A 20012-nucleotide genomic window follows, 5' to 3' on the forward strand; every position below is an offset into this window, starting at 1 on the left:
AGACATCCTCAGAGGTTGTGAGGTCTGTTGGAAACTAGGCAAATTGGGTTTATATATCTGTGGAAAATCCAGGATGGGAGAAAGCACTCTTGTCCATTGGATCTAGGTTTGTATGTTTCAATTTAGCATTTGATGGCGTAAAAGTTTTTACATGTGCCCTGTTACTGCCTGGGGGAATCCTTTGTTGAGAGGTGATTAGCTGTTTCTGATTGTTTCTTGTCTGGAGTTCCCATGTGTTTGAGTTTTGTTATTTATTTACTGTTATAATTTTAGAGTTTTTCAATACAGATTTTGTTCATTTTTTGGTTTCTTCCTTTCTGTTGAAACTGTCCACATGCTTGCCTGGACTTTGCATAGATATATAAAACCAATTTTCCTAGTTCCCAACAGACCTTGCAACCTCTGAGGATGCCTGTCATAGATGCAGGTGAAACATCAGGAGAGAATACTTCTAGAACATGGCCATACAGTCCAAAAAACCTACAACCCAGCCTACGGACTGTTAGGAATTGTGGGAGTTGAAGTCCAAAACACTTGGAGGGCCAAAGTTTGCCCTTGCCTGCAATAAATGTTACTATAAGTCTGGATCTAAAGGCACATTGCCGTGGACTTGCATACTCTTGGCTTTGTTTACCTGGACCTGCAGGACCTGCTTCTGAACCTACTGAAAGCTGAAATTCAAATGTTACCAGTTTCAAGTGGTTTTGAGACTAAGATCCCTTGGATGCCCACTGTTAACCACAAGTGTTCTGTGTGTGGCAACAAATTTGATATGGCCACAAAACATATGGGTTATTTTCTAGTACTGTGATAGGGATGCCATGGTTATCTAAGCCATGGACAAGTCACATTAGAACTTTGGAAATTTCTGTCTTCACAACCAGGCTTTATAAGAAATTATGTTAACTTTAAATTAGTTTTTATCTTAATTGTTGGTCTCTCTTTATGAAAACTTTGAGAAGTGTTTTTAAAACTACTGAAAGTTATATTCCCTGTATATCTCAGTGACTACAGTATTTTTTACAAAATGTATTGTTTGGGGATGATGGGAGTTGTTCATTACATTTTAGGAGGGCACTTGTTATGTATGACATAGTGTGTCTATGTTTTCAGCTGATGGGCCACTACCTGATTCAGGTCTCTTCCTGGCACCATCCGGTCCTTTACAAGTTTGTCATACTTGTTCCTTCTTAAACAAATCTTGTACAAAAGATAGCAGGCCAAGGCTTCTCTCACACACACACAATATTTCACCCAGATAAGCATATTGCCTTAAAGTTGTTATAATGGTGTTGTTTTTTAAAAAAAATCATTTGTGCTGGCTATACTCTTTCTGGATTTTATTGTTTTAGTAACCTAACAATAATAAATAAATAATATACTTTATTTATATTTTTCTCTATCTCCACGAGGGAACTCAGGGTGGATTACAGAACACATCTATGACAAACATTCAATGCTGTTATACAATTAACAAGAAGAGACAATACATAAACAGAGGTAAAGGCTTTTCTCATATTTTTCCATTTCCAGCATCTAGAGGCTGTGCTCAACTCCAGCCACAGGGAGGTGCTATCGCTCCATCTTCTCTGCAAAGCAGCTTTTGTCGTCCATGGACGTCCTCCCGATCAAATCACCTGCATGTTCTTACAGGCACCTTTTATTACCTCCCCGCGAAAAGCGGTACCTATTTATCTACTCACATTTCTGTTTTCGATCTGCTAGGTGAATGGAAGCTGGGGCTGAGTTCTCACCCCGACCCAGGCTTGAACTGCCAACCTTTCGATCGGCAGGATTTTTTTGCAGCTTAATGCTTTAACCTGCTGTGCTAAGCCCTGTCCCTGTGCTAAGCCTATGTTACAAATACGTATGTTCCTTTTTTAAAAAATGTACAATTTAAAATATTAAAAATTACCTGATAATGGGAGACATTACTCAAAGCTACAAAGAACACCCCAAAATTCAACCATACATGGCTTGATTTTTTAATTGAAAAAGGCTAATCTGGATCTTATTCGAAATTCCATAACCTATTGGAAATAACTGTACCATAACCTTACTGAAAAGGTAAAAATGATGTCACATCTATTTGGCAAATGTGAATCTCCATGAACACCTTTTGAAAACCACTAGTCAAGAAAGCCTGGCATTGTTAGAAGTCAGCCCTTTGAATAAGTGATATTCACAAGCATTAATGTAATTTGGTCGTGTCAGGAGCGACCTGAGAAACTGCAAATCGCTTCTGGTGTGAGAGAATTGGCCATCTGCAAGGACGTTGTCCAGGGGACGCCTGGATGATTTGATGTTTTTATCATCCTTGTGGGAGGCTTCTCTCATGTCCCCACATGAGGAGCTGGAGCTGATAGAGGGAGCTCATCCGCCTCTCCACGGAGTCAAACCTGCGACCTGTTGGTCTTCAGTCCAGCCAGCACACAGGGGTTTAACCCACTGCGCCACCGGGGGCTCCATTAATGTAATGGCACACAGGTAACTCAGCTGTTAAACTGAATAACCATGTCTTTAAACTGCCAATGATAAAGACATGCCACTACAAAAATATATTTCGTTAGCAGAGGATGGTTTGTTTATTTGAAGTATAATTTGTGGTTGCAATTGCCCAAAAGGTATAGACTCCGTTGAAACCTCTTAATTAAAATATGCACTCAGAAACAATAACAAAGTAGTCTTCTTTAAAAAAAAATAACATGTCCTTTGACCAGTAGCCGGCCACTTGGACGCCTCTTGTGTTGAATCCTAGATCATAGAGTTGGAAAAGACCTCGTGGGGTATCCAGTCCAAGCCCCTGTCAAGAAACAGGAAAATCGTAATCAAAGCACACCGACCGATGGCCATCCCGCCTCTGCTTAAAAGCCTCCAAAGAAGGAGCCTCCACCACACTCTGGGGCAGAGAGTTCCACTGCTGAACAGCTCTCACAGTTAGGAAGTTTTTCCTCATGTTCAGGTGGAATCTCCTTTCCTGTAGTTTGAAGCCATTGTTCTGCATGCTAGTCTTCGGAGCAGCAGAAAACAAGCTTGCTCCCTCCTCCCTATGACTTCCCCTCACATATTTATACATGGCCATCATGTCTTCTCTCACCCTTCTCTTCTGCTGACTAAACATGCCTAGCTCTTTAAGCCGCTCCTCTTAGGGCTTGTTCTCCAGAGCCTTTATCATTTGAATAGCCTTCCTCTGGACATATTCCAGCTTGTCAACATCTCCCTTCAATTGCGGTGCCCAGAATTGGACACAGTGTGATTCCAGGTGTGGTCTGACCAAGGCAGAATAGAGGGGGAGCATGAGATACCTGAATCTAGACACTATACTGCTATTGATGAAAGCCAAAATCTCATTGGCTTTTTTAGCTGCCGCATGACATTGTTGGCTCATGTTACACTTGTCTACGAGGATTCCCAAGATCTTTATCACACGTACTGCTATTGAGCCAGACATTGTCTCCCATTCTGTTTCTTTGCATTTCTTTTTTTCTGTCTAAGTGGAGTATTTTGCCTTTGTTTCAGTTGAACTTCATTATGTTGGTTTTGGCCAATCATCTCTCTAATTTATTTATTTATTTGCCATATTTATTTACCGTATCTCAGCCCGAAGATGACTCAAGGCGGTTTACAGTCGGCACAATTTGATGCCCCCAACAACATGAAACTACAAAGTTTCGCATATAATATAAAAACTGTACAAAACCAATAAAAACATAAATCCTCAGCGTCTCCTTACTAAAATCATTTTCCAATTCGCATCGTCCAGTCGTTCTGTAGATCTATATTTGCCTGTTACACCGCATTTGCAAATGCTTGCTTGAAAAGCCAAGTTTTAACTTTTTAACATAATATTAGGAGGGAGGGGGCCGATTTAATATCCCTAGGAAGGGCATTCCACAGCCGAGGGGCGACCACTGAGAAGGCCCTCTCCCTCGTTCCAGTCAAACGCATCTGCGAAGAAGGCGGGACTGAGAACCGGGAGTCCTGTTGTTGTTCATCCATTCAGTCATTTCTGACTCTTCGTGATTTCATGGACCAGCCCACGCCAGAATTCCCTGTCAGTCACCACCCCCAGCTCCTTCAAGGTCAATCCAGTCCAAATGGTTCATAAGCAGAGGTACGTTTGGACAGGTAAGCTGGGCTGGAACTATTTAGGGCTTTATAGGCTAACGCCAGCACTTTGAATTGTAACAAACTTGCATCCAGTGGTGCTGGTGCAACAGAGGAGTTGTGTTCTCCCTGAGCACCACTCCTGTTAGTAACCTGGCTGCTGCCCATTGGACCATTTGGAGCTTCCGAACAGTCTTCAAAGGCAACCCCACATAGAGTGTGTTGCAGTAGTCTATATGGGATGTAACCAGAGCTTGGGCTACTGTGGCCAAGTTAGACTTCCCAAGGTACGGGCACAACTGTTATACGGACAATCTGTTTAGATTCTGCTCCTGTCTTCTGGAGTATTCGCAGTCCCTCCCAATTTGGTGTCGTCTGTAATCTTAGATTCATGTAGAAATAAAACTATGATTGAAAACATTGAAGTCCTGTTGATGGTTACACAAACCTCAAGGCATGGAGGGCCAAATATACTATCTTCCTTTGCTCAGCCTTCCAGCTCTCACATCCCGTAGGTTACTATGGGGAATACCATTGCTTTCACTATGCGAATCTTCATTGCCAGTGTGATGTCTCCACTCTTCACTATTTTATCGAGATTGGTCATTGCTCTCCTCCCAAGAAGTCTCCTGATTTTCCTGGCTGCAGTCTGTGTCTGTAGTAATCTTTGCGCCTAGAAACACAAAATCTGTCACTGCCTCCACATTTTCTCCCTCTATTTCCCAGTTGTCAATCAGTCCAGTGGCCACAATCTTGGGGTTTTGTTTTTGTTGTTGTTGTTGTTGTTTAACTACAACCCAGCTTTGGCACTTTCTTCTTTCTTTCAATTAGAAGGCTCCTCATCTCCTTGCTTTTGGCCATCAAAGTGGTATCATCTGCATATCTGAGGTTGTTAATGTTTCTTCCAGCAATTTTCACCCCAGCCTTGCATTCATCAAGCCCTGCACATCACATGACGTGTTCTGCATACAAGTTGAATAGATTGGGTGAGAGGATACAACCCTGCCGTACACCTTTCCCAATCTTGAACCGGTTGTTGTTCCGTGGCCTGTTCTGACTGTTGCTACTTGGTCCTTGTACAGATTCCTCAGGAGAGAGACAAGGTGGCTTGGGATGCCTGTACCATCAAGAACTTGGGTTGTTGTAGGTTTTTCCGGGCTATATGGCCATGTTCTGGAGGCAATTTTTCTCCTGAACATGGCCATATAGCCCGGAAAAACCTACAACAACCCAGTGATTCCGGCCATGAAAGCCTTCGACAATACATCAAGAACTTGCCACAATTTATTATGATCCACACAGTCAAAGGCTTTAGAATCGTCAATAAAGCAGTAATAGATGTGTGTTGTTGTAGGTTTTTTTGGGCTGTATGGCCATGTTCTAGAGGCATTCTCTCCTGACGTTTTGCCTGCATCTATGGCAAGCATCCTCAGAGATATAGCCTGAAAAAACCTACAAGAACCCAGTGATTCCAGCCATGAAATCCTTCAACAATACAGAAATAGATGTCTTTTTCCATGATCCAGTGGATATTGGCAATTTGGTCTCTTGTTCCTCTGCCTTTTCTAAACCCAGCTTGTACATCTGGCAACCCTCTCTCTCTGTCTCCATGTATTGCTGGAGTCTTCCTTGCAGGAATGGTGGGAGAGGGAGTCCAAAACCCCTGGAAGGCCGGCGTGTGCCTCTGCCTGGCTGTGTCTCCCGGGCGTGTGGTCCTCTCTCTCTCTCCCGCCGCAAGAGGGCCCTGGCCACTTCGCCAAGGACTGGGAGGCTGCGCTCCCTCTTTGTGTGTCTGCTGTCTGCGGCCAGCCGGGGGTCGGGATGGGTTTCCTGTCTGCGCCGCTTGCTGCATCCGGAGCGAAGGCGGGCCGAGGGAGAGGCAGAGGCAGAGAAGCCCGAGAAGAAGCCCAGCCAGGGAGAGGCTTCGGCGGCGGCGTTGGTGGCCCCGATCTACCCGGGAGAAGCTTCCATTGGCACCGCTTGCTTGGCTTTCCCGTCGCGCGGCCAGCGAGGTGCGCCAAAGAAAGAGGGCGGCGGCCGGGCATTGCGACGCTGGCCGCCTCTTGATGATGGAGAGGAAGGGGCTCCTTGGCCCCCATTGCTGTGATGGGAGGGGGAACACTGCAGGGGGGCAAGAGGGGGAAAGATTAGGCTCTCGGAGGGAGCAAAAGGGGGCCCACTCCCGCACCCCAAAGGCACCCACTGCCACCTCCTTTGGCGCATTCCCTTCTGCCTTGACTCACTGCCACGTTCATTGAAAAAAAAAATCAAAATATTGTGTTGTCGAAGGCTTCCATGGCCGGAATCACTGGGTAACTGCGAGTTTTCCAGCCTGTTCTAGCCATATTCCAGAAGCAATCTCTCCTGACGTTTCGCCTGCATCTATAACAAGGATCCTCGGAGGTTGTGAGGTCTGTTGGAAACTAGGAAAATTAGATTTATATATCAGTGGAATAATGTCCAAGGTCGGGGAAAAATGTTTGTTTTTTTTCACACAAGTGTGAAGGTTGCAATTCGCCACCTTGAATAGCCATGCAGCTTCAAGGTCTGGCTGCTTCCTGCCTGGAGATCCTTTGTTGGGAGGTGTTAGGTAAAGGTGTCCAGTTCTGGGCACCACAATTGAAGAGAGATATTGACAAGCTGGAATGTGTCCAGAGGAGGGCGACTAAAATGATCAAGGTCTGGAGAACAAGCCCTGTGAGGAGCGGCTTCAAGAGCTGGGCATGTTTAGCCTGAAGAAGAGAAGGCTGAGAGGAGATATGATGTTGTTGTTCATTCGTTTGGTCGTCTCCGACTCTTCGTGACCTCATGGACCAGTCCATGCCAGAGCTCCCTGTCGGCTGTCATCACCCCCAGCTCCTTCAAGGTCAGTCCAGTCACTTCAAGGATGCCATCCACCCATCTTGCCCTTGGTCAGCCCCTCTTCCTTTTACCTTCCATGTTCCTCAGCATAATTGTCTTCTCTAGGCTTTGCTGTCTCCTCATGATGTGGCCAGGAGACATGATAGCCATGTATAAATATGTGAGAGGAAGTCACAGGGAGGAGGCAGAAAACTTGTTTTCTGTTGCCCTGGAGACTAGGACACAGTGGAACAATGGCTTCAAACTACAAGAGAGGAGATTCCATCTGAACATGAGGAAGAACTTCCTGACTGTGAGAGCCGTTCAGCAGTGGAACTCTCTGCCTCAGAGTGTGGTGGAGGCTCCTTCTTTGGAAGTTTTTAAACAGGCTGGATGGCCATCTGTCAGGGGTGCTTTGAATGCAATATTCCTGCTTTCTTTGCAGGGAGTTGGACTGGATGACCCATGAGGTCTCTTCCAACTCTATGATTCTATGAAAGGTTTTCCCCTAACATGAAGTCCAGTCGAGTCTGACTCTGGGGTGTGGTGCTCATCTCCATTTTTAAGCCAAAGAGCCGGTGTTGTCCGTAGACACCTCCAAGGTCATGTGGCTGGCATGACTGCATGGAGCGCCGTTACTTTCCTGCCGGAGCGGTACCTATTGATCTACTCACATTTGCATGTTTTCAAACTGCTAGGTGTTAGCTGGCCCTTATTATTTATTTCAGATATTTGTACCCTGCCCTTCTCTACCCCTGAAGAGTGACTCAGGGCGGCTTACAGCTGGCAACAATTGGATGCCTCCCAATATACACACAGATAAAACAGCAATTACAAAATAGATAAAACACTAATATAAATTAAAACCATTTAAAATAGTGCAAATTCAATTAGTTGGCCAAACCTAATCTGAGTTCTACAATCAACAACTTGGTTTGAAGCCTGACCGTTTCCTGACTGGAATTCCCCTCCCAACAAAGGATTCCCCCAGACAGGAAGCAGCCATGCTTTGAAGCTGCAAGACCATTAAATGCTAATCAAAGAGCAACACTCAAAAACTGGGAAATCCAGACAAGAATAAATCAGGGCCAGCGAACACCTCCCAACAAAGGATTCCCCCGGGCAGCAACATACATGCTTTGAAGCTGCAAGGCTATTCAGTGCTAATCAAGGTGGCCAATTGCAACATTCACACTTACCTCCAACATTCAAAGAGTTATTTCTCCCACTCTGGACATTATTTTACAGGTATATAAACCTCCCTTGCCTAGTTTCAAACACACCTCACAATCTCTTAGGATGCCTGCCATAGATGTGGGTGAAACGTCAGGAGAGAATGCCTCTGACATTTTATTTATTTATTTATTAATTATTATTATTGTTGTTATTTTGCACAGCCAGTTTCTGCATGGACTCTCCAAGTTCATGGCACTTGCTAGGATTATATTTATTTCTATTCCACTTTTTCCCCTCCTAATCAAAACCCAAAGGAGCAGTTAACAATCTCATGTCATGGTGGGAGAGATCAGATTTGTTGGAGAGAAAGGAGAAATACTAAAGAATACTAAGTAATGATAATAATAACAACAATAATAATTTTGGTATAGTACTGGCCTCTCCTGTTACAGGTCCCACCTTTTGTGCAGTCACTGTTTGGCTTGAGTCTCAAATTAATGGTGGTTATTATTATCATTTATACCCCACTTTCCTCCCTTGATTAAGAATCAAACAGTCAGGCTGGATCTACACTGCCATATAAAATCCAGATTATCTGTTTTGAACTGGATTATATGTTAGTTTAGACACATATAATCCAGTTCAAAGATGATAATGTGGATTATCTCATCTGACAATCTGGATGTATGGCAGTGTAGATACACCCCCAGTTGATGTGGTGTCACATCATTAAAATGGGAGAGGAGAGGGGGGAAAGGAAAGGGCTTGAGGCTGTTAGGAATTGTGGGAGTTGAAGTTCAAAACACCTGGAGGGCCCATATTTGCCCAGGCCTGCTGTAAACCCTCCAGTATGACTGCAAGCATCTTCGTTTGGGCATCCAGGAGGACCTTAAAATAATTAAAGAGAACACATTTCTGGGAATCTCTGGGTTCTCCAGTGTGATTCTGTGATCAGCTTCCAAATCATGCTGGGAGACCTAGAAATTCCCAGAGAGATGCTCTCTGAGACAAAAAGAGAGATTTCTTTATTCATGTTTTTTTCTCTCACTTTTACAGAGATCCTGTGCCCATAACCCCAGGAAATATGGAGGACTGACTGTAACATCCCTGTTGCTGTGCTGACCAAACTATAGAGAAAAATAGGTAGGTTGCTCGGTCACCCCACTCCCCAGATTTGAACCACCGACCTTTCAGTCAGCAAGTTCAGCAAGGTTTAACCCACTGTGCCACTGGGGGATCCTCATAATAATACACTTTATTTATTTTCTGCTCTATCTCCCCAAGGAGACTCAGAGCAGATTGCATCATCCACAGATAGGCAAACATTCAGTGCTTTTAATACAGTGACATAACAATGACATACAAATACACAGAACACTTTCATCTCTGACTTTCTGGAGGTGATGCTCAAATCTAGCCTTGGGGAGGTGCTATTTCTCCATTTCCAAGTTGAGGAGCCTGTTGTCTGTAGACACCTCCTGGTTGTGTTGCCAGCATGGCTCTATGGGCACCTTTTAGTACCTTCCCGCTGAAGCAGTACCTTTTGAGCTACTCACATTTGCATGTTTACAAACCGCTAGGTAGGCAGGAGCTAGAGGCACATCTAGGTTAGATTACTACAACACCCTCTACGTGGGGTTGCCTTTGAAGACTGCTCAGAAGCTTCAAATAGTCCAGGGAGAGGCAGCCAGGTTAATAACTGGAGCGGCGTACAGGGAGCACACAACTCCCATGTTATGCCAGCTCCACTGACTGCCAGTTTGCCACCAGGCACAATTCAAAGTGCTGACTTTGGCTTATAAAGCCCTAAATGGTCCCAGCCCAATTTACCTGTCTGAACGCATCTCCTCCTATGAACCACTGCAGAGATTAAGATCTTCTGGGGAGGCCCTGCTCTCGGTCCTGCCACCATCACAGGCACATTTGGCAGGGACGAGAGACAGGGCCTTCTCAGTGATTGCTCCTCGGCTATGGAACTCCCTTTGTAATGAGATCAGGTCAACCCTCTCCCTCTTGTCCTTTAGAAGGATGAGAAAAATGTGGCTGTGGGACTGAGACTTTAGGATTGTGCAATGAGGCAGCAATAGGAACCCTTAGTATACCAACCAAATTCGATATGGTGGTTGAGACAGTTTTAACTAGAGGATTTTAATGTTAAGATAAGTGATTTTAATGCTTTTGTATGTGTATGATCTAGTATGTTTCGGCATTGAATGTTTGCCGTTTATGTTGTGCTCCGCCCTGAGTCCCTTTTGAGGTGAGAAGGGTGGAATATAAATGCTTTACATTATTATTATTATTATTATTATTATTATTATTATTATTATTATTAATAGAGCTAACAACGGGAGCTCACCCCAACCTGCAGCTTTGAACTGCCAGCCTTTAGGTCAGCAGATTGAACAGTTCAGTGGTTTAATCCATTGTGCCACCGTGGCTCCACCCACTATGGAAATCCCCACCCAGCCATGGCTACCGGCTTGGTGATCTTGCACAATTCACTCTCAGCCTCAGAAAAAGGCAAAATTTGAACAGATTTTTCCAAGAAAACCCTGTGATAGGCTTGCCATAAGTCAAAATTGTGGTGGGTACCAATCCGCAGACCACCACTTTGAGTAGCATTGCCACAGTGGAGATTGGCATGAGACTTTGGACACATTTTCTTGGCTAGATGATTCCTCTTGACAGCCTGCAAGTTCAATAAAGGAGATCAGTGGTTAGGTAAAGTGAGCTAGTTGGTATCCTTGGAAGCTGTGTGGTCTGATAAACACCTGGTGTGAAAAATTATTTTTTTCCACTGGCGAATTAGCCATTTCTGCTGTTGCGTGGGTGTAAAACTTGAGATTGGCATGAAGTTTGTGACAGTTGCCGTACCAGATGTCTTCCTTCCAAAAGAAGATGGATCAAATCCAAAGCAAAGGCCCCGTTGCTATCTTTTGCAGGACCAACTGTGTTGTATTTGGAGGAGGAAATCCCTGAAGAAGGGTCTCAGCTGAAACATGCCATATTTCACCACATAACAGTAGCACTTTCCTCCTCTTTTGGGGGGAAGAAAAAGGTTGAGACTCTTATGCCGTGGCAACTATTATGCAGGATTTTTTTTGCAACCAGGTGAAGCCCCATAGCTACAAGTCACCACCACGTAATAGTTTCACCCTGAGGGAGGTCCCATAGCTCTCATAGGCACACATTGGTAAAACTGATTTTCCTTAAAGACCCCATAGCTCTGAGATGCAGGTGTGCAGGTGGGTGGGTGCGACTATTATGTGAGGAAAATAAGATTTACCAATTTTGGCACCCCAAAAATGGGTGTGTGATTTATATGCGCTGGCAACAACTATGTGATGAAATAGAGTTTTCTCTTTAAGTAGCACCCTAGATATTGGAACTACTCCAGAGATCCAGAAGGAGAAGCTTTAGAATAAAGTGGTGGAATTATTTTGTACTCCAAAGGATACAGAACTCAGAAGTTAACATGTTGCAAGTAATATAGTGAACTGGAATTACCTTAACTATGTATATATTATCCAGTACAGTAACACCACTTTTGCTTTCTGCTTTTGCTACTTTACAAAAGTAAAACAGCAAGAAAAAGTGAAGTGACTGTATCGGTTAATGATTTCCTGTTACATTCAAGTGTTAGTTTTAAGAACTAACACTTGAATGTTAGTGTTCGCTTCAAGGGGCTTTTGGTTGTGCTTTTCTTGCATGGCAGGGGGTTGGACTAGATGGCTCATGCGGTCTCTTTCAACTCTATATTTCTACAACTATTACAGGCATTTTCATGTACACCATATACATATAGGCTGAAGGTAATTTTATGCAATATTTAAAATAATCTTGGATCTTGTTTGTGATCGAGGCATTGGTATGAATGTTGTGTGTTTGCCATTGTGTATGCTGTGTTTTAATTGTTATTGTTGTGGTAATTAATATTGTGTAAACCGCATTGAGTCACCTAATTTTAGGTTGAGAAACGCGGTATAGAAATAAAGCAAATTTAAATTTAATACACATTTGCAATGCACATTGATTAATTGAAAGTTTGAATGTCGTAGAGTGCACTTATACTGCAGAACGAATATAGTTTGACAGTAGTTTAACTGCCATGGTTCAGTGTTGTAAAATCATGGGCGTTGTAATCTTACAAAGTTTTTAGCCTTCTCTGCTAAAGAGTACTAGTATCTCACCAAACTACAAATCCCAGGACTTGAAATCATTGAGCCATGGCAGTTAAAGCCAGCGTTTAAGCATGAATTTTAAACTCATGTCCTTTGTTTAATCTCTGTTTTGTGATTTTTCATGTGTATTTTATAGAATTACGTTTTAATATGTATCTTTTATAGAAATACCATCTATACTCGAGTATACGCCGGCCAAAATATAAGCCGAGGCACCTAATTTTACCGCAAAAATCAGGGGAAAATGTATTGACTCGAGTATAAGCCGAGGGTGGGAAATGCAGCAGCTACTGATAAATTTCAAAATAAAAATAGATACCAATAAAATAACATTAATTGAGGCATCTGTAGGTTAAATGTTTTTGAATATATACATAAAACTGTAATTTAAAATAAGATGGTCCAACTTTGATTAAACCATTATTCTAACCTTCTTCAATGTAAATGTGCTTAAGTATCCTTCCAATAATAATAAAGAGAGTAAAAGTAATAAATGCAATAATAACAATAATAATAATAATAGAGTAAATTATTGGAAATGTAATAATAACAGTAATAATAGAGTAAAATACTAAATGTAATAATAATAATAATAATAATAATAATAATAGAGTAAAGTAATGTACATGTATAATAATAATAATAATAATAATAATAATAATAATAATAATAAATAGAGCAAATAAAAAACCTTGACTTGAGTATAAACCGAGGGGGGCTTTTTCAGCCTTAAAAAGGGTTGAAAAACTTGGCTTATACTTGAGTATCATCATCATCATCATCACTTTATTTCTTAATTAGTCGCTCTCCACCAAGGTGCTCCGAGCGACTTACAATTTAAAACAGTTTATACACAATATAAAACATTCAATATAAAAGCATTCAACATAAAAACATTCAACATAAAAACATTCAGCATTGACTATGGCAAAATTTGATCCAGTTACTTAAATGCACAGCCAAACAGCCAAGTCTTGAACGCCTTTGCAAAAGGTTGCAACTCCGACATTGCTCTAATATATGGAGGCAATGAGTTCCACAGAACTGGAGCATTGAGTATATATGGTACATTTCAGTATGTGTATTTGTGCTGTTTTTACAATGTTTATGTGTTTTAATTATTCTGTAACCCACCTCGAGCTTTGGGCATACCTGTTATTGTCATGCAGCAATTAGAAGATGGCATAGGAGCAGAAGTGGCTCACCCAATGAAACAGTGCCCCCAACTTTTTGGTGCTTTTAACACTATTTTCCTCTCTATTAATTAGTACATCCATGCTGACATTTCATTTCAGCTGTCCTCCTAGGGTTCCAAAATCTTTCCTTTCCAAATCCTTACTACATTTTGTCACGTGTTCATTGCTGACCCTGCAAACAGACCATACATGACAGTCGTCTCTGGCTGTAGATTTTGAGTCTGACAAAAAGGCAGCACATTGTTGTTAGAAACAGCAGCCTTCTTCAAGCCTCCACTAGTTATTTGTTTTTTATATGATTCTGTTTGCTTACTGTATTGTATATGTATGTTTTGGTATGCAGCTTCCCCTGCTCTCTGTTTCTTGAGGTTGTGGGAAGGGCTGCAGACCACATGATCAGATCTGAGACAGCTCAGAGCTCAGATTTCATTTTAGAGCAGAGACATCATTAGACATTTATTTATTTTATTTATTTATTTCTTGCACTTCTACCCCGCCCTTCTCAACCCCCGAGGGGGGACTCAGGGCGGCTTACAAAAAGGCACAATTTGATGCCGGCACAACAACAAGGTAAAACAAATTCAACATATAAACAGTAATTAACAAATTAAACAATTAAAACAATTAAACAGTCCATTATATATCACAGTCCCTAAAAACAATCTAGTGCTCAACGTTTATCAGCTCAGACATGATGCCTGTTAACAGCAAATTCATGTTGCTGTTGATTGTAAGAAGGGTGTCCTGTGTTATCTGCACAGAGAAACCACTTCAAATCCATCTGTAACTGGAGTGACAAGTTATGTACCTGTATGCTGAATACATGGAGGTTGTGAGTAAACCAGATGTGTTACTTTTAACAAAGTCTGCTTCATTTTTGTCTCTTGAGAGCATGATATAGAAACAAGATATTTTATGGGAGAGTAGGTGTATTTTTAGGCAACTGAAACAAAAAGGCTTTGGAAGAACTGCTATATTTTGTGCATTGGCATAATCTCTATTCCTAACAGATCAGAGACAACTAGGTTATCAGTTTATCAAATTTCCTTGCATAAGTACATGTGGTTATATACCTCTGGAGAGAAGATTTTATTCAAATGAGTTTTTGACTCTTCTCCAGAAGATCATACTTTTCCAAAAGGTTATGATTTTTAAATGGTTGTGAATCCCATTTTTCTCTAAAAGGTGATGGAGATTCTGGTTTTGCAATAGTTGCTATCTGTTAGTTTTATTATTGTTGTCCTTTTACTGCTGGGTGATATAGAGACACATACTTGTGGGATTTTTCTTCTTCTTTTGAATCAAGTGCCAAAATCAATTGCTTTGGTTTCACGCTATATACACCATGACTTTGTAGAGTCGGGTACTACGTATTTGCTGCTTCGCTTGAGGCAGCAAATTCTCTTGTGTTTGGCCTGCATGCATCCAAACCAACATCCACGTGAATTAGGTTATTAAGATTCCCCTGATAAAATCAAATGCTGATCAAGTCACTACAAGAATGGAAGTCAAGCTCTTTTGTGTGCCACAACAAGGGCATGTTGTGGTTCAATATCATTATATAGTGAGAATGATTAAGTTTAGAATATACAGCAGCCTTTGATTCGTGCTTTTTTAAGTGATACCATCTAGAATTTTAACTTTTTGTGTGTGCGGCAACCAATCTTGAAAAGGCTGTGGCATGACTCCAGCATCTTTGAGATATAGATTTGTTATCTCTGAATAACCATAAGACTAGATACATGTTTGCTATCTTTTGCAATCATCTTACAGTCTTGTGCCAGATTCTGCAAATGTCAAGGCACAGAAAATTTTACATGCCCTGATTTGTTTGCAATAAGGAGTTTAGAATGTACTAGATGATGAACATATTTGGTGAGCTCATGGAGGAGGGAGGCCCTGTTCTCATGTTCGTGACCTTTGGGTTTGGATACAGCAATAACGTTACCAGTGCAAGGTTGAGGAGGTCCTTCCAGCTGAAGACAGAATTCAATTCACTGAAGTTTTCATGGGTTATACTCTAGTGCTGGACAAGCCACTAGTCGTCCAGAGAGGGGTGACTACAATGATCAAGGGTCTGGAGAACACGCCCTGTGAGGAGCGGCTTAAAGAGCTGGGCATGTTTAGCCTGCAGGAGAGAAGGCTGATAGGAGACATGATGAGGACCATGTTAGAGGAATTCATAGGGAGGTGGGAGCAGGCTTGTTTTCTGCTGCCCTGGAGACTAGGATGTGGAACAATGGCTTCAAACTCCAGGAAAGGAGATTCCACCTGAACATGAGGAAGAACTTCCTAACTGTGAAAGCAGTTCAGCAGTGAACTCTCTGCCACAGAGTGTGGCAGGGGCTCCTTCTTTGGAGGCTTTAAAACAGAGGCTGGATGGCCATCTGTTGGGGGTGCTTTGAATGCAATTTCCCTGCTTCTTGGCAGGGGATTGGACTGGATGGCCCATGATGTCTCTTCCAACTCTGTTATTCTAAGCCCTAAAAGATAAATGGTAGGGTGGAAAATACTAGCATATGTTATTTAAAACTCTTCCTACTGACTTTTCAGGCCCCAGGACTTTGGGAAACCACCAAATGTTTGAGTCACAAAAATTGGAAGTAGTTATCTGGAGTCTAATTTGATCCCAACGTTTAAGATTTCCCACTTCTCTAGTCAAGGTTTCCATATAGGTCAGTCATGGTGCATGTGAGTCATTGGCCCTGGGTGGTTTCTGAATGCTGCTGTTGTTTCTCCCAGCAGGGCATGGAACAATGAAGGACACAAAAGGGAAGAGCCTACAGGAGGAAGAAGAAGACTTTGAGCCCCAAGTTGAACTGCATTTCACCATCTTGGAAGAATCAGAAGGAGGCATTTCTCAAGGGAAACTTTGGCACTGTGAGATCAACGCAGAGCTACAGCCAGAGAGCTCCTCTCCCCAAGATGATGAATCCATGTACTCTGACCTCTCACGGTCTCCTTCCCCTGAACTCGAAGACGTCATTCCAGAACCTGACGATGATGAGAGAGACGAAGGGCCCAGGGCTGCTTCATACCCTCTGCCAAATTCAGGACAACAAGTTGAGCTGCACTTCACCATATTGGAGGAGTCCGAAGGAGGGATTTCTGAGGGCAAACTCTGTGCGAGTGACTCTAGATTGGATGAGCCACTGGAGATAGACTACCAAGCACACCATTGGGATGGGCCTGTTAGCTTGAATAAGAAACCCATGCAGCCGTTAATGGTGGAGAAAGATTCCCCACCAGTGGAGGACAGGTTACATGGAGAATCAAAAGGGGAAGTCCTTCAGCAAGATGGTTCAGACCAGCAGGTGGAGCTCCATTTCACCATTTTCGATGACCCCAATGAAGTCAACATTCCCCAAGGGCCTGAGGATTACCCCATGTGGGAAAGCCCCTTTAGACCAGCGGGGTATCAAGAGGAATATCCGAAAGAGGATTGGGATGCCTCCGTCGACAGTCTGGGGGATGCCTTTGAAACGTCGTTCCAGGAGCAGTTCTACTCCGGGGGCCAGGTGTACCCCTGCTCGGAGTGTGGCCGGATTTTCAACAGGAAGTCCACCCTGACGCGACACTGGCGGACCCACACTGGGGAGAAGCCCTACTCCTGCGTGGACTGTGGGCGGAGTTTCAGCCTCAACCTGAACCTCCTCACCCACCAGATGACCCACACAGGAGAGAAACCCTACAAGTGCCCTGACTGTGGGCAGAGCTTCACCCGTAGCACCAGCGTCACCAGGCATCAGAGAAGCCACCAAGAGGAGGGCCCATGTACAAATGAATCATGGGAAGAGAGCTTTCTTTACCCGTGCCCGGTCCCTTTTCCTTTCCCCATCCCTCCAGTGGAGGAAAAATCCTATGTCTGCCCCGATTGCGGAGAGGCTTTTATGCACAGCGGGAGTCTCAGCCGGCACATGCGGATGCACCAAGGGGAACGGCCTTACAAGTGCGTCGTGTGCGGGGAGGGCTTCTATTCCATGTCGAAGCTCTACAGGCATGAGCGAATCCACATGGTGGACAAGCCCTACCATTGTGACATCTGCGGGAAAAGCTTTGCTGTCAAGTCGACCTTGACCCGGCACCAGATGCTCCACCAGGCAGAGCGTCCCTACATGTGTTCTCACTGCGAGAAGGGCTACGTTCAGAGGAGCCACCTGGCCAGGCATCACCACAAAGCCCACCCTGGGGTGCCCTTTAACCCCGTCAAAGCAAAGAGTATGCCCGCCACCATCCTGGATTCTGATAACTTAGTCACCTATTTCTGGGGGGATGAGGAGACAGACACCCCCTCTGAGCCAGTTCCCACTCAGTTGATCTACTCGGGAGCAGACTGATGGAAGGATAGGGGGCTAACACTAGTCTGGACTTCAATGTGCCACCTCCTCCATTCCTGGAGGGAAGCATTTTGGTCTTCAGCCTCATGTTCTGCCTGAAGTCTCAAAGTGCTAGGATACTTGGAGATTGGACCTTAATATGGAATATTGTATGGCGAAAACCAAATCAAAAAACCCGAGGTTGGTTTTATTATGGACAGTCTTTGTGCCAAGTTTCCTTCCTTGCCTTGCTAGCTCTTAGGACAGCAGGAACTGAAGCCCAAGGCCACCTCCAGATCTACAGAGACAGCGCTGTTGTTAGGCTGTGCTTGCCCTGCCTTATGGTGCACTGGAGGTATTTCTGGTGTCAAAACTGCAAAGAGGCCTACATTCTGCAGTAGAAGATCTACCTCCTCATGGCTTATGAGGACAATGTCTCAAACTGCTTCATAGGACAGAAGCAATGTGTCCCTTGTGATGGGGAAGCAGACATTTATGCACTCACGAATGGACAATAAGGGGGAGAATAGGCTGGACTATAACAAAATGTCTAGCATAGGGAGGCTTGAAGGAACCTGGGGGTTGCTCTGGAGTTTGGGGTGGGGGTTTGGGGGCAAAGGGGTGTCTTTTTCCTTAAAACAAATCTATGCCTTGTTTTGTCACTTTTGTGTTTTTAGTAATGGCTGAATTCATGGGAAACATTCCCAGTAAAATATGGAAATGGGAAAAAGTAGTTACTTCTGTGAACTATTATTTTGTGCAGAAATTACCAACATTTAATTAGAAACACTTCATCAATGAGAACAGAGAATGAAAAATTCAGGAACAAGTTTCTTTCAAGGTGGGAAAATGGTCAAGAAAATGAGGCTGACGCAGGTAAAGTAAAGGTAAAGGTTTCCCCTTGACATTAAGTCTAGTCGTGTCTCACTTTGAGGGGTGATGCTCATCTCCATTTATAAGAAGAAGAGCTGGCATTGTCCAGTGACACCTCCAAGGTTATGTAGCCAGCATGACTGCATGGAGCGTCGTTACCTTCCTACAGAAGCGGTACCTACTGATCAACTCACATTTGCAGGTTTTTTAACTGCTAGGTTGGCAGAAGCTGTGGCTAACAGCAGGAGCTCTCCCTGCTCCTTTCAGTCAGCAAGTTCAGCAGCTCAGCGGTTTAACCCACTGTGGCACCAGGGAGCTGCAGCAGTCTTTAATGTATTTAAGGTATATACTGTATAGATAATCAACTTTTCCCAGGTATATTTCAAGTACATTTTAAGTGGATTTAAGAAACTGCATTATCCAGCACATTTCAAGTCAATGTGGAATACACTCAGCACCCACATTCACTGAGGTTAGGGTCAAAAAAGTGCATACACACATACACACACACACACACATACACATACTTTTCTAGGAATACTTTTCCTCCAGAAATCGACCATAGAAACAAGCTGGAAGACTTAAGAAATTCCTTGGGAGAACATTTTAATCAAACACAATCACATCTGCATCTGTCAAACCCACAATTGTGGAGGGCTAATTGTACAGATAAAGTACATCTCAAGTACATTTTAGGCGTACTTTTTGCACAGTACGACTGAGGTGTGTGCCAAATATAGTCCTTTCCAAGGTATATATAAGGTATATATAAGAGATTAGCCTCTTCCTTCTTTGGAAGGAAGGGTGGCCATCTGTCGGGGGTGTTCCTTGGCAGGGGGTTCGACTGGATGGCCCATGAGGTCTCTTCCAACTCTATGATTCTAAGTTGCCATCCCTGTTAGTTGCCTTTGTGGTGTCTTCTGGATGTTTTTGGGAGGCCTATTAACATACCCCTTCTCTATCTTTTTTTATTGTCACCCAGAAACTAACACAGTACATCTCTGTAGCCCCAGGGGATATGTTCCTGAACTTACCATGGAAATGTGAAACATAGATAATAGCAAATACTATTGAAATTAATGACTTCCAGCAGAAAGATACCAGCATCTATGGCAGGCATCCTCAGAGGTTGTGAGGTCATAGGTGCAGGCAGAATGTCAGGAGAGAATGCTTCTGGAACATGGCATTACAGCCCAAAAACCTCACAGCAACCCAGATACCATAGAATTATTCTGGAGGATCTAAAACAGGCACGGGCAAACTTTGACCCTCCGGGTATTTTGGACTTTAACTCCCACAGATCCTAACAATTAGGAATTCTG

General features: G+C 43.3%; 1 protein-coding gene across 1 annotated transcript in view; it reads left to right on the forward strand.

Moving 5' to 3' along the window:
- Positions 1 to 18550, forward strand: part of LOC132769495 (uncharacterized) — a 50810-nt gene extending 32260 nt beyond the window's left edge. The window contains exons 6-7 of the mRNA XM_060766563.2: positions 5846 to 6119; positions 16247 to 18550. Coding sequence (XP_060622546.2) covers positions 5846 to 6119; positions 16247 to 17838 — 1866 coding nt within the window. The 3' untranslated portion in view covers positions 17839 to 18550. The remainder of the gene's footprint in view (positions 1 to 5845; positions 6120 to 16246) is intronic.
- The last annotated feature ends 1462 nt before the right edge of the window (positions 18551 to 20012 follow it).

Source organism: Anolis sagrei, chromosome 2 (genome assembly GCF_037176765.1).
Source record: "Anolis sagrei isolate rAnoSag1 chromosome 2, rAnoSag1.mat, whole genome shotgun sequence".
NCBI classification, from domain to species: Eukaryota; Metazoa; Chordata; class Lepidosauria; order Squamata; family Dactyloidae; genus Anolis; species Anolis sagrei.